At 38.2% G+C, this 15,108-nt stretch overlaps 1 protein-coding gene across 1 annotated transcript in view; it reads left to right on the top strand.

Annotated features, from left to right (window-relative positions):
• The window catches only part of hibch (3-hydroxyisobutyryl-CoA hydrolase), a 123,715-nt gene extending 112,892 nt beyond the window's left edge, over nucleotides 1-10,823 (top strand). The window contains exons 11-14 of the mRNA XM_043692857.1: nucleotides 1,647-1,728; nucleotides 3,907-4,026; nucleotides 4,569-4,602; nucleotides 10,478-10,823. Of these exons, the coding sequence (XP_043548792.1) occupies nucleotides 1,647-1,728; nucleotides 3,907-4,026; nucleotides 4,569-4,602; nucleotides 10,478-10,593 (352 nt within the window). The 3' untranslated portion in view covers nucleotides 10,594-10,823. The remainder of the gene's footprint in view (nucleotides 1-1,646; nucleotides 1,729-3,906; nucleotides 4,027-4,568; nucleotides 4,603-10,477) is intronic.
• Nucleotides 10,824-15,108: the final 4,285 nt, after the last annotated feature.

Below are 15,108 nucleotides of genomic sequence, written 5' to 3'. Positions count from 1 at the left end.
CCTTGAGCCAACTTTGGTTTGTCATGTCAGAGCTGAAAATGTGTTGCTGGAAAAGCGCAGCAGGTCAGGCAGCATCCAAGGAACAGGAGAATCGACGTTTCGGGCATAAGCCCTTCTTCCTGAAGAAGGGCTTATGCCCGAAACGTCAATTCTCCTGCTCCTTGGATGCTGCCTGACCTGCTGCGCTTTTCCAGCAACACATTTTCCGCTCTGATCTCCAGCATTTGCAGCCCTCACTTTCTCTCTTATCATGTCAGAGATCTGCTGTATCTTTTTTCATGTGACTGTATCTTTTCTCATGTGGCTGCATGTCTGTCATGGATCACATGCTGCACACTGAATGTCTGTCATACACTGGAGTCATCAACCATGTTGTCAGTAGGATCATCCATTATCCACCTTTTAATTTCTCAAGTGATGGCTTCCAATAATTGTCACAGTTGACTGCTGCAGAATGAAGACAGCATAACTGATACCAGGGTGCTAGGTATTATTCTACATGATTCATTGCTTGTGGTCACATTACAGTTGGTCTGTGAATGTTGAAATCCTTTTTGTTCTTTCTTAAGTCAGATAGCACCTGTGCAGTTGTATGCGTGTATTTCTGGGAACCCTGCATCATGGAAAAGCCTGCATTCATAGGAAATATGTGTGGTCACTTTGCATGCTTTCTCTGACAAACAACATTAAATGTAGTTAGCTCTCATAGAAGAGAGCGCCTTAGCAATCTCCCTCTTGTTGTAGCAGATGGCGAACCAGAAGCTGTTGCGAATGTCTGTAGCTACAATCTGTGAGTAACCAGGTATATTAAACGTTTATGGCAGTTGTCACGAGTAATGAAGTCCCTTATCCAGTTCTGAAGTTCTAGATACATCTGAGGAGGAGGCAAATTTCACTCCTTCACTAGAGTTTAGATTATCAAGTTATTCCCTGACACGTATGAACAGGTATGGCCTCTTGTTAATAATACCCAGTCTTGTGAGTATGCTCATGAGAGAACAATTTCATGCAGAAGCATGTAATGAGCAAGCAACTTCTTAGTATGAGCATACTCACAAGACAGTCCCCCTTGGACAGCATTATGATTTGGAGAATAAAGCTGCACAAGGAACTAAAAATGAGGAAAAAGTGGGAATTATTACCAAGAGGCCATACCTGTTCAGCTTGTCAGGGAATAACTTGATTATCTAAACTCTAGTGAAGGGAGTGAAATTTGCCTCCTCCTCCCAGCAAGTAACCTATAAGTAATTGATTAACTCTTTTAGTGGTAGAGCTGAATGGTTCTTCGTGCTGCTTAGCATGTGTTTAGCTGTGTGAGTTTAAGAGAAAGCTATAGTTAAGTGCCCAGCTGAAAAATGGCAGCACAGCTTATGTTGCATATTGTTTGACATCATATTCTGCCCGCTCTCTATACTTCTAGTGGGCATTCACTGTATGTGTTTATTGTAGATATAATTTTTTAGCTGATTTTGTGAAGAAATATTCAGTTATGTTAATTAATCATGTAGAAATAGGGCTTCATAGTTTCCAAAGATTATCTACAGTAACCTTTAAAACTTTAGGTATCAAAACAACTCGCTATTATAGTTTTTTTCAGATCATTGGTCCATTACAATATGGACTTTTTACCTGCTTATGTTTTCCAGACTTTTTAAAACCAACAGTGTTGAAGAAATTCTACAAAATCTGATGGAAGACGGTAGTCCATTTGCACTTCAAAATTTAGAGGTATGTTACTTTAGATGGACAGAATTTGAACATTGTATACAGTTAGTAAAAGCCACAGCTGTATATCAATTCTCTTGTAATTTAAAACTAATATTAAGCTATAATGCATTCACTCAGATGGCCTACCATTACACTGGGCAATCCTCTGGAGATAAACATTCATTTCTGGATCGGAACTTAAAGCATTCAATAATTGTTTCTTTGTATATTGTGACATTAAAATATAAGAAGCATTACTGATTTTGGAGAGAGTTCAGTAAGAATCCTATACTTTTCATGACTTAGTTACCTTAGTACATATCAATTATAGGAACAGGGGGAAGTCAGTCAACCCATCAGCTCTGCTCTGCCATTCATTTAAATCATAACTGATCATCTACCTCAATGCCATTTTCCTTGTGATCTCTATATGCCTTGCTGCTGTTCGTCTCCAGAAACGTATCAAATTTTGTCATGTTTAGACCAAGTCTACTGTAATGAGATGGGGAATCCAGACCAAGTGTCTTTTAGCGCATTATTGCTGTGTACATGCTGACTGAAAGCAGTGTCAATAACAACTTTTGATGATTGCTGATCATTGAGTGTAGGCTGATTTGGCAGTTATTGGCCAGCTTGGATTTGCCCTGATTTTAATGGCATGGCATGCATGAGCAATTTTCCACTCTCTCAGTTCGATGGGAGTGTTGCAGCTGTACTGGAACAGCTTGGCAAGTGACATGATTAGTTCTGCAGCATATGTCTTCAGTGTAGAAGTGCTGAAATGTTTCAGAATCCTTTTATAGTGCTTTCAACTGTTCCCTGTCATCACATTAAATAAATTGGTTGAAACTGACATGAGGTGGTAATCAGCAGGAGGTTCCTTGATCAGATGCCATGAAACTTCATGGGTGCAGAGTTAATGTTGATAGCTCCTAGGGCAACTGTCTTTCAATTGAATGCTCCTATGCCATCACCTCTGCTCTGTCCCACTGGCAGGACCGACCTAGGGATGGTGATGATGGTTTCTCAGAAATTAGTTGTCAGTTATGATTCAGTGACCATGACTGAGTCAGGTGTCGATCAGTCTGGGGGATAGCTCTCCCAAAGTTGACTCAAACTCCCAGATATTAGTAAGGAACTCTATGTGTGGTCAGAAGGGCTGGGTGTGCCATTGTTGTTTCCAGTGCCCAGGCATTGTGGGATGGTCTGTCTGGTTTTATTTCTTTTTAAGTTTGTAGCAGTTTGATATAACTGAGTGGCTAACTAAAGCATTTCAGAGGGACTATGTTGTTGTGCATCCAGTTCCACATCTAGGTTCAACCTTGATAAGATCACCGTCAAGATTAGAGTGGTGCTGGAATCAGTCCTGATGAAGGGCTTTTGCCCGAAACATCGATTTTCCTGCTCCTCAGATGCTGCCTGACCTGCTGTGCTTTTCCAGCATCACTCCAATTTTGACTGATCTCCAGCATCTGCAGTCCTCACTTTTACCTTGGTAAGACCATCCCTGAGGGACATTACTTAATTAGTTTTGACAGTAGTTTCATGGTCACTATTACTGTGACTAGCTATTTAATTCTAAGTTCATTAATTAATAGAATTTAAATTCCCCTAGCTACTGTGGTAGGATTGGAAACTACATTGGCAAAGCATTAGCCTGGACATGTGTATTGGTAGCCCGTTACTTCTTTCCTACCACCTCCTAATAAACTGAGGTTGCTGGTGGATAAGTAACTTTTCCTTTCTTAGGAATTGCACAGTAGTTCGGTTCAGTCACACACTTAATCATTGGTCTGTGGTTAAGTGAAAGCAGAAAGCAGAGGTAATATTATAGTTGACCTCAGCAGCCCTGGACAAGAAAAGGATCAAATTTGATTAGTTGCTCTGTAGTGTCCCCCAATTAACCAGGACATGTTCAGTAGTGATAAACTACACTAAATTGTTGACACTTGTTTACTAATCTTGAACATAGCTTGTATCATAATGAGAAGTTAGGATTAGTTTGGTTCTATAGGTGCTCATAATTATCCAGTATTTCATCTTGTTTTCAGTATGGTGTATGAAGTGTGACATGAAAAGGTCTTGTCTTAAAATATTATTTCGCATTACAATCTTTGCTGTTGTCATTTCTTCCAAAAAAATGCAATAATCATCTTTTAGCAGACACCCTATATTTCATGCTTTTAATTTTTTGTATAGACATTGAAGAAAATGTCTCCCACGTCTATGAAGATTACTTTTCAACAGCTTCAAGAGGGAGCCACAAAGAATCTGGCAGAAGTTTTAGTTATGGAATACAGAATTAGCCAATCTTGTATGGTAAGATCATGTCAGAGATACAAACAGAACCTCTTGTTAAAGGACAATTAAACAATAAATTTGTTGATTTTTTTTGCATGACATTGCAAGTGCCTGCTACATGCTGATAAATTGTATTACTAAATGCTGGAGTAGAATCTGCTTAATTGCAATTGAGCCTGACAAGCATATAGTTTTTGTTCAGTATTATATTAGATGAAAATAAGACATCTTTGTTGGAAACAAAGCAACCTTGTAACATAGACTTGTAGCCACATGTCCAATTGTGTCCTTTATAAAGTGCAATACTTAAGCATTACTTTGCAAGCAATCTTTCCTGATATTTGAGGTATTATTAATAATCTTGAGAGTTAAGTTATGCAGTATTAGAATGAGGCATAGGTGCATTTAATGTTTATCTTTATCACATTGACATTAACTGTTTCCTCAGATATTTTTTGGGATGTAAACTTTGGGGTACTCCCATATAATCATCAAATGAGATGAAAAAAGCTTTTACATGTAATACACAGTGTTCATACTTTGCAATTTATCCCTTTCAGAGAGGCCATGATTTTTATGAAGGTGTGCGTGCAGGTAAGCTTATAATCCATTATAAGGTTTTCAAAAAGAAGTTAACTCTGTACCTAAGCAAGGTCTGTCTTGGTGGCTGAACAGATATGTGCTGTTAGATATTTATTAGATTAGATAAATCAGCAGGTCCTCAGACTCAGTCGCTGCTCCCTAAAGACTCAGCTGACCTCAGCTGCCAGTATTCGGGTACCACAACTGTCCTCTATTCTCTGGTTTGGGAAGGGGGTGGGGGTAGGGGCGAGTGGAAATACAGTTGCAATTATGTAGCATCTTTCGTGATCACAGAACACCTCAAAGCACTTTCCAGTCAATGAGTATGTTTGAGGTGCAACCACTGTAAGAAATGGGGCAGCCAGTCTGCACACACCAGCCCCCACAAGCAATATTGTGATATTAATCAGATAACCTGATTTTATGATGTTGGTTGAGGGATGAATTTTAGCCACAAAATAGAGGACAGTTCCCTGCTCCTTCTCAAAGTAATACCATTGGATCTCCTGTATCCACCTGAGAGAGAGCAGGTGGACCTCAGGTTTTGTCTTGTCCAAATGTTGGCACTTTTCACAGCACAGCATCACATCTGTAGTGCATTAGTATGGCAGCTTTCACTATTGTATTTCTGCTCAAATCCTGATGTCAGAACCCTTAACCTTCTGACTCAATAAGAGTTGAAAAGTGTGGTGCCGGAAAAAGCACAACAGCTCATCTGAGGAGCAGGAGAAGTTTCAAGCATAAGCCCTTCATCAGTAAGAGTGCAACTAATGGAATCATAGCTGACTCTAAGGGTAAGAGGAAAAGATTAACAAATACTGATTGCTATTCAGATATCCCTTTTGAGATGCAGAAGGATTGGATCACCAATCAACAGCCATGCTAAAACATCCTGAGTTTTTAAGTCAAAAGTTTGGCCACTTAGGACAAATGCGGCAGAGCCTTTAACTTGTGTAGAACTGAAAAGGTAATTGAGGAGTGGAGCATTGTTCTTTGTTTAAATCTCAAAAGGCTTTATATTTTTAAAAAGACAATTTCTATTTGAACTATTTCAGAGCACATTGACTGGATGCTCTTGGTAACTGATCATATCTGGTTTGTTATTTGCTTACCTTCCCTATGTAATTTTTAAAATTTGTTCATGGAATACTGTAAGCATCATTAGGTAGACAAGCATTTATTGCACATCACTAATTGCCCTGGAGAAAGTGACGTTGAACTCCCTTCTTGAACTGCTCCAGTCCTTGGGGTGTAAGAGCACCCGTCATGCTGTCTGGAGGGGAGTTCATGGATTTAGGCCCAATGACAGTGATGGAATGATGAAATTGTTCCAGATCAGGATGGAAGCTAATGTGGGCTGGAGGAGGACTTAATTGCAGGTGATCCTGTTTGCATGTGTCTGCTGTTCTTGCTCTACTGGGTGGTAAAATTCGCATATTTGGAAAGTGCTATTGATGGAACTTTGTTGAGTTACTTCAGTGCATCACTTAGATGCTTCACACTTCCGCTACTGTTTATTAGTGATGAAGGGACTAAATGCTAAAGGTGGAGATGGTTTACAAATGAAGTGGACTATTTTGTCCTGAATGGTGTCAAGCTTCTTGAATATTGTTGGAGCTGGTGTGAAGAATATTCCATCATATTCCCGGTTTATGTTTTGTGCATGACAAACAAGCACTGGGGAGTCGGGATATGAGTTACCTGCAGCACAATTATTTACTGTGAATGTTACCTGCCATTTGTCAATCCAAGCCTGGATTGTGGCCGGTCTTGCTACATATGAGCAAAAAATGATTGATTATCAGTTTCACTGTTGCAAATGGTGCTCAACATTGTATAATCATCAGTGAACATCTCCACTTCTGACTTTAGGGAAGATCATATTTACCAAGTAATTGTCCATTGGATTTGGGTAATGCCTATGTAACTAATCAGACAGCACAAATTGTGTCACAATACACAAATAAAAGTTTGGGAAATTTGAAGTTCAAAATTGATTGTATTACTTAGGAGTTTATGATCCAGTCATTTATAGTATTTACTGATCTTTAAACAATATTGTTTTGTATCTGATATTTTATAAATTATATCTTTTGAGTCTCTTGAATTTGTGTTTCTTTTATGATTCAGATTGAAACAACTGAGTACTTGGGCATTAAGCCAAAAACCAATTGATAACTTACATTACTCAAATCTGATGAGTCATGTTCCAAAAATAATCCCACTAGTGTTCCCCAGAGTTAATTTTTTTCATTCGGTAACACTTGTTCTTATAACCTTTATTCTCTCATATTTCTACATATTTACAGCTGTAATTGCCAACATTGCAAATTTATTTCACCTATCAGATGTCATTCGGATGCGATATGATGAAAGAATAAAATTCTGCCCTAATTGTAGTACACTGCAGTTTAAAACAGAATAGATGAGGAATGGGTTTTAGTAGGGGAGATTTCCTTTCAGTAAAAAGATTGAAAGAGCAGGTGTAATAGCAGGAAAATCTGATCAAATGATTTGAATGATCTGACAAATCACTTGAATAATATCTGTAATTAATTGCTTTTTAAACCCTGAAGTTAGTTGTTGTTCTTTAAACTCCCAACTCTTACATTCCATTAGCCAGGCTTAGATTTTGCTGGAAAAGTAACAGCAGTTTGATGATGCATGGCATTATTAATGTTCATATCAGCTGTTAAGTTCAAATGTTAAAAGATATGCCGTGAGTTGTGAGTCTCCAGAACATGTTGGTCAATATCAGAACATAACTAGGAACAGGAGTAGGCAGCTCAGCCCCTTGACCCTGCTCCATCATTTAATACAATCCTAGCCGATCTCATCTCAGCCTCAATTCCACTTTCCATACCTTTCAATGTGGGTCTCTACTCTACATCTTCAGTTTGTTTCTGGGATATGGATGCTGCTGGCTGGTCAAGCAGTTATTGCCACATGCTGAGAAGTAAATGAAGAAGTTGGTGCTGAGCTGCCTCCTTGAACCTCTGCAGACCTTGGTGTGTAGGAGTAACCATAGAGCTGTTTGGAAAAGAGTTCCAGGATTTTAATCTCGTGACAGTGAAGGAACAATGATAAATTCACAAGGATAATGTGAGGCATGGAGGGGATCTTGCAATCGCAGATATTCCCACATACCTGTTTCTCTTGTCCTTCTAGGTGGTAAAGGTCCCAGATTTAGAAGGTACTGTTGAAAGAGTCTGGATGCATTATTGCATGGTATAGATGGTACACTATGCTGTCACTGTGCATCGGTGGTGAAGGACTATAGGTTGAAAGTGATGGGATGCCAGTCAAGCAGACTGTGGTGTCATGAATGGTGTCAAACTATGTTTGACCTGATGACATGTATTTTTGGAGTTGCACTCATCCAGGCAAGTGGGATGCATTTCATCACAATCTTGGCTTCTACCTTGGTGATAATGGACAGGCACTGCATAAACATGACCTAAGTTATGTGCTACAGAATTCACAGCCTCTGACCAGCTCTTGTGGACACATTTATATGGTTGAGCCAGTTCAAATTCTGGGCAATAGTAACCTCCAGGATATTGTTAGGGGGGGATTCATCATGATAATGCCATAGAATGTCAAAGGGAAATTATTAAATTTTTCCTCCGCTTTTAATCATGCATGGATGTGCCTTGTAAGGGAATTTGCAGGTTGGTGGTATTCCCATGTGTAGGCTGTCTGTGGCCTTGGCCATTAGCTTGGAAGTTGTTGACTAAAGAGACTTAGTGAATTCGTGCAGTGTCCCTCACTGCACCTAATAAGCATAAGTGGTGGAGAGACTAAATGTTTAGATTTGGTGCCAGTGAAGTAGCTGTTTAATCTTGGATATTGTCAAGCTTCTTAAGTGTTGTTGGTGCTGCATTCATCCAGGCAAACAGGGTGTATTCCGAAAACACTCCTCCCTTGAGCTTTGTAAATGGTGAACAGACTTTAAGGGGTCAAGTGGTGTGTTACTCTGCAGGATTACCAGTCTCTAACCTGTTTGTATCCACTGCATTTATATGGCTAGGCTAGTCAGGTTCTGGTCAATCATAACCCCAGGATATTGATAAAGGGCAATTGAGTGATGATAATGCCATTGAATGTCAAGGGGTAATGGTTAGATTCTTTCTTTTTGGATAAAGTCATGCATTTCAATGGCATCGACATTACTTTCCATTTGTCAACCCAAACCCAGATATTCACTTGAATATAGAAGATTAAAAGAATAATCTAATTGAGATCTATAAAATTATTGAAGGAATTGATATGGTCGATAGAGATAAACTATTTTGTCTGGTGAGGTCCAAAACATTAGGCAGAATCTTAAAATTTGAGTAGGCTATTCAGGGATGACATCAGAAAGGTCACAAAGGGTAGTGGAAATCTGGAGTTCCGCTTTGAAATTTTCAACTGATCTAGCCTAAGCCAAGATTAAGAGACTTTTGTTAGGCAATCATGTTAAGGGTTAGAGACCAAAGGTTAAGATACAAATCAGCCATGACATAATTAAATGATGAAACTATAAGACCATAAGACATAGGAGTGGAAGTAAGGCCATTCGACCCATCGAGTCCAATCCGCCATTTAATCATGGCTGATGGGCATTTCAACTCCACTTACCCGCAGACTTAAGGAACATGTTTATGCTCCTGTGTTTCATTTATGCATGATTTGTCTACCAGGCCTACATAGTAATAGTATTTGCATTGCTTCCTGGACTTTGCCTGAAGTTTCAATACTTAAGCAAATTGCATTACGCATAGAGAGTGTATAAATTCACAGGATTTTTGCAGAATATTTTATAGTGCTAAAAAAACAGAAAGGAAGATAATTCGACAATGACAGATTGAATCTGATGGTAGCTAATCTACAGTGGATTACAAGGAAAGATTATTGCTTTACACATTTTCACCCAAATTGTAAGTCTTAACCAGGAGCTTTCAATTAATCTATTTTAAATCTCGTAGTGCAGAATGTTCATAGATACATGTCCAATGGAAATTTGATGTTCTTTATGAAGGGCCTTACATTGTACTAAATAAATTCTACAAAGTGCAGCAAAATATATTGCTGTTTTATAAGAGAGAAAAACAAAACTATTCTTTTGTAATAAATTAACAATTCTGATGAAATTGACATGGACTATCAATTAATAAAAGGACAAAAATCAACACTGTTAAGAAATTTAGCATTTAACTTAATAAATAAAAAGAACGTTTTTCAGTCAATTGCTGTGTTAAGCTAGTTCTGGTTGAGTTGAGACAGGAAAAATACTGGTGAGAATTAGCACTCTTAAACTCCCAGCATCAAACTTCTGATCAAGAGGTATAAAAGAGCAACATAAGCAAGATCAGTGCAACCTTTTTCAGTGTAGAAGCCATTTTTGGTTTGCAACATATTCAATCTCTGCGGTAGTACATTTCTGGGTGAGAATGAACTTTGACTGCATATTTTATTCTCAGTAGTGTGGTATAAATATATAATAGAGAGTGTATGAGTGTAGTCAGAACTATATGACAGAAGCGCAGGATCAATAATCATTGAGATACTCAGAGAATGCCAATGAGATATAGTTTCCTCACAGATATTGAATTATTAGTCATCACTACTGTTGGCTAGGGCTATCAGATGATCATTTTGTGACCAAGGTAGTGACTAATGAATTGACTGAACATAAAGAAAGACAATCAGAAGAGTATATGGCTTCAAATGACTTGAGGTGTAAGTAGAATAAAGTGTAACAAGCGTATATTTTTTTTTTGTGCTCCTAATTTTTCCCCTCTGTATTCAAGCTATTGTTTAAACAATATTTGTAGTCCTTTGATTCCAGAATAATCATTGCCATATCATTCTTTATGATAATATATTTTCTCTGTCCTATCAGTTCTGATCGACAAGGATCAATCCCCGAAGTGGAAGCCAGAAACTCTAGAAGAGGTGACAGAGGAGTATCTGAAGAGTTGCTTTCAGTCACTTGGAAGCAAGGAACTCAAATTGTAACGTTTAAGAATTATTTCAAGAGATATGGGCATTATTGCGTTTGTTGCCGTTTCCTAATTGCCTTGAGAACCTGATGAAATGGATAAATAACTTGGGAATTGAAAAATAATTTTATGAATGGGTTTGCAGTCTGTTTTTCTCTTCATGAAGTTAACAGGCTTATTCAAATCTGATGCATTTATCAAGTGAAAATATTGTATTACATATATAATAAATATACTGAAATTCTAGCTTTGTGTATTTTTGCTGAGTCATGGGTATCAGGTACCATGTATTTATGTAGTGCCATTCATTTAGAAAATGCTCCAACTTCACAAAGGTAAAACAAAACTTCTTGCCATGTCAAAAGAATATGTTATTGGGAGGGCTGACCTAAAGCTTGGACACAGAGGGAGAGGTTTTAATGATAGTGTTGAGTTAGGAAAAGGCTTTTATTCAGGGATTTGAGAACATGCAGTCTCATGTGACCTAAAGTACAGCTTCAAGTGATATGGTGACAAAACTTGTGATGATGGGTAGGGATTATAGGAGCATGTGCCATGATAGAGCAGTAAGGAACTTGATAGATCGAGATCAGAGGAATGGTGATTTTGGAAGGTGTTGTTTTCTGCAGCATTGGAAGAGGTAACAGAAGAGGTGGACACATTCATGTCATAATATTAACAGTTATTTGGAAGCAGCATATAAAAAGAATTTTGGATAGGCTACAATTCACAGAGAATGGAAAGCTAACTTGGTGAACATTGCAATGAGTTCCCCCTTCAAATGATTTGGATGGCCATTCTACCAGATTGAAGTGCAAATATTTTGTTTTGCTTAAATATATTTATAATTTAATTTTAAAGAAACTGGTTCATATGTTTAAAGAAAAGAAATGCTCAGCAATTGAATATTCTCTATAAGGTAAGTAATTCCGTGAGAAATATATCAATGAGGGATTATTTATGTAATATTCAAACTATTCTGTAATTCCTAGTGGTCATGAATCTGTATCCATTATGAGGTATGATCATGTCATCATCAATAAATTTACTGATGCTTGTGAGAAACAGGAGACCAAACTCGACCAACAGAAGTTAATTCTGAACTGTTGCATAGTGCTAAGAGTCTAGTGTCAACACAGTTTTGCTAAAACAAATGTTCGGAAAATTCATGTATTCTGAATTCTGCCATATGTTTTGAGCTAATGTATTGTCTTGAGGTCATCATGGAATTAAGCTTCTGGATTGGCATTAGAACATTCAAACAGCTTATCATTCCCTTTACCAAGTACTCAGTGCCAAATTGAATGTGAAAAGATATGATTTGTAATATCTTGAGTGGATACAAGGGCATAGCATGGATGAGATTTTCATTCAGAAGATGAATATTATTGATAAGATATACCTTTGGAATTTTTAATTAAGTGGTAATGTTTTCACTAATATAAATTATTACTAGGAGTAGAGTTTACAATCAGTACAATAGCTGGAAGTATAATACAGTACTATAAAGGAGAAGCCATGTACTGATTAACACAAAGGTATGCTTTAGTGGCAATGATGAGAAGATGCATTGAGAGAATAAGGGTTTAAGTTCTTAAATACCCAATGCTTTTTTAAAATTCTTTCCTTGATATCTGTTGTGGGAAATTTGATTCTTCTTCTTTTATTCACCTTAAAGTATAGTTTAGAGTATATTTGATGACAGTATTTCCATAGTTTTCTGTTGGTTCTGATTTCCTGCTCTTGAAGATAAAAGAAGAGGATCTTCAGTACCTAAAAACATAAATATTGCTAGGTAAGAAAAGAGTCATGATCCATCTAATAGTCTTTCTATCCTGTTAGATGCATGACACAATGAAAATATAGCTGTTGACTTCATATGATGAAAATTGTGTATTTAAGATAAATCACCACCTATCTCCCAAAAGAAGATATACAAGCTTTGTGGGCGGCACGGTGGCACAGTGGTTAGCACTGCTGCCTCGCAGCGCCAGAGACCCGGGTTCTATTCCCGTCTCAGGCGACTGACTGTGTGGAGTTTGCACATTCTCCCCGTGTCTGCGTGGGTTTCCTCCGGGAGCTCCGGTTTCCTCCCACAGTCACAAAGATGTGCAGGTTAGGTGAATTGGCCATGTTAAATTGTCCGTAATGTTAGGTAAGGGGTAAATGTAGGGGTATGGGTGGTTTGCGCTTCGGCGGGTCGGTGTGGACTTGTTAGGCCGAAGGGCCTGTTTCCACACTGTAAAGTAATCTAATTTAAAAAAAAAAATTTAAAAGCTTGCAACATTGATTTTGTGCTGCCGAGTTATCAGCTGTTCTTCTGTATTGAATACCATAATATCAGCCTTCAAGCTATCATTGTGCCAATTTCCTGATCTTCTCAATTGAACACATTTCATGGATGGTAAGAGAGGCTCTAAAATGGTAAGTCTTCAATGAGAAAGGTAGAGGCACAATCTCAGGATGGAGAAGATTGTCTTGTTCAAGTGTGATATGTACAAATCATCAATAATTTCTATTTAAAATAGATATTAAAAAGTCATATTTAAATAAGCAACACATAGAAATGATTATACATAGTATAAATACAAATACATCAAATAATTTGCTTTAAATTTGACATACAGTATTGTGATGAAGATTTGTAATATCAATAATTTTACAACTTGATTTTTAAATAGTGACATATGTGTTACTTTGTGGAGAGTTTGAAAAAAAATGTTGAAACAATTCTTCCAGAACTGTGATCTCAACCAGTTTTTTTTTCATTTACTCATGGGATGTAGGTCTTCACTGGCTGGGTCAGCAGTTATTGTCCGTTCCTAGTTGTTGTGGCTAAAATGAAGGTGAACTGTCTTCCTGAACAGCTGCAGTTCATGTATTGCAGGTAGACCAACAGTGCCAAATCATGGATTCCATGATTTTGACCCAGCAACAATGAAGGAACAGCAATATATTTCCAAGTTACGATGTTGAGTGGGTTGGAGGGGAAGTGAAGATGATGGTGTTCCCATGTATCTGTTGCCCTTCTGGATGGTATGATTGTGGGTTTGGAAGGTGATATCTAAAAGTCTTTGGTAAATTTCTATAGTGCATCTTATAGATATTAGTACTGAGTGGTGCAGTGACTAAATATTTGTGGATCAAGCAGGCTTCTTTGTCCTGGACAGTGTCAAACATTTTAAGTGTTGTTACGGTTGTTGTTCATCCTGGCAAGTGGGGAGTATTCCATCACACTCCTGATTTGTGCCTTGTAGGTAGTGGATAGGCTTTGAGGAGTTGGGAGGTGAATTATTCGCTGCCGTTCTCCTAGCCTCTTATCTGTCCTTCTAACCAGTTTATTTTGATGATGAGTCCAGTTCAGTTTCTGGACAGGGATAATCCCCAGGATGTTGAGCGTGGCGACTGGGTGATAGTGACAACATTGAATGTCACGTGTGATGATTAGATTGTCTCTAATTGGAAATGGTTATTCTCTGGCATTTGTGTGGTGCAAATGTTACTTTTCACTTTTCAACCCATGCCTGCATGTTGTCCAGATCTTGTTGACATTTGAACATGGACTGCTTCAGTATCTGAGGAATCACGAATGGTGCTGAACATTGTGCAACCATCGACAAACTTTTCGCTTTTGACCTTATGATAGAGGAAAGGTCATTGCTAAAGCAGCTGAAGATGGTTCAGTCTAAGACACTACCCTCAGGGACTCCAGCAGAGATATTCTGAAGTTTGTATGACTGAACTCTAGTGACGAGATAACCATCTTCCCATGGTATGATTCCAAATAGCGGAGATCTTCCCCATGATGCTTATTGTTTCTAATTTGGCTAAGCCTCCTTGATACAACTTGGTCAAACATGGCCTTATGGCAAGGACTGTCGCTCGCACCTCATCAAGGCATAGTTTGTGTCAGAGAGGTGGTACCTCAAGGAGTGTAAATGGAAGACTGTTTTTACTGTACAGCTTTATTACAAGCAGGGTAAATATTGAAGGCCATTAGGTTGATTTTGTTTCCAGATAACCGAGAATTGATTTTAGCTTCATTTCTCCAGAGATTGAAATATTTTTGGCTTTTGGAGGAGATGTGACTGGGATCAGAAGCTAACATAGTTTTCTTTCATAGAAAAGAGTACAGAACAGTTAAAGAAAGCAGTGACCTGGACAGAAAAGTTTTGTTTGAGAAACTTCCAGATCAGGAGTGTTTGGTTAGAAAGCTGCATGTTATTAAAGGCTGAGAAATTCTAAGTCAAGAGTGTGATGCTGGAAAAGTATAGCAGGTCAGGCAGCATCCGAGGAGCAGGAAAGTCGACTTTTCGGGCATAAGCCCTTCATTGGGAATGAGGCTTATGAGTCACAAGCTTCATTCTTGATGAAGGGCTTATACCCGAAACGTTGATTCTCCTGCTCCTCAGATGCTGCCTGACCTGCTGTGCTTTTCCAGCACCACACTCTCAACTCTGACCTCTAGCATCTACAGTCCTCACTTTCTCCCTGAGAACTTCTAAGCTCTCAGTTTTATGACTATTTGTAT

Source organism: Chiloscyllium plagiosum, chromosome 7 (assembly GCF_004010195.1).
Source record: "Chiloscyllium plagiosum isolate BGI_BamShark_2017 chromosome 7, ASM401019v2, whole genome shotgun sequence".
Classification (NCBI taxonomy): domain Eukaryota; kingdom Metazoa; phylum Chordata; class Chondrichthyes; order Orectolobiformes; family Hemiscylliidae; genus Chiloscyllium; species Chiloscyllium plagiosum.
This window is presented reverse-complemented; position numbering and strand designations above follow the sequence as displayed.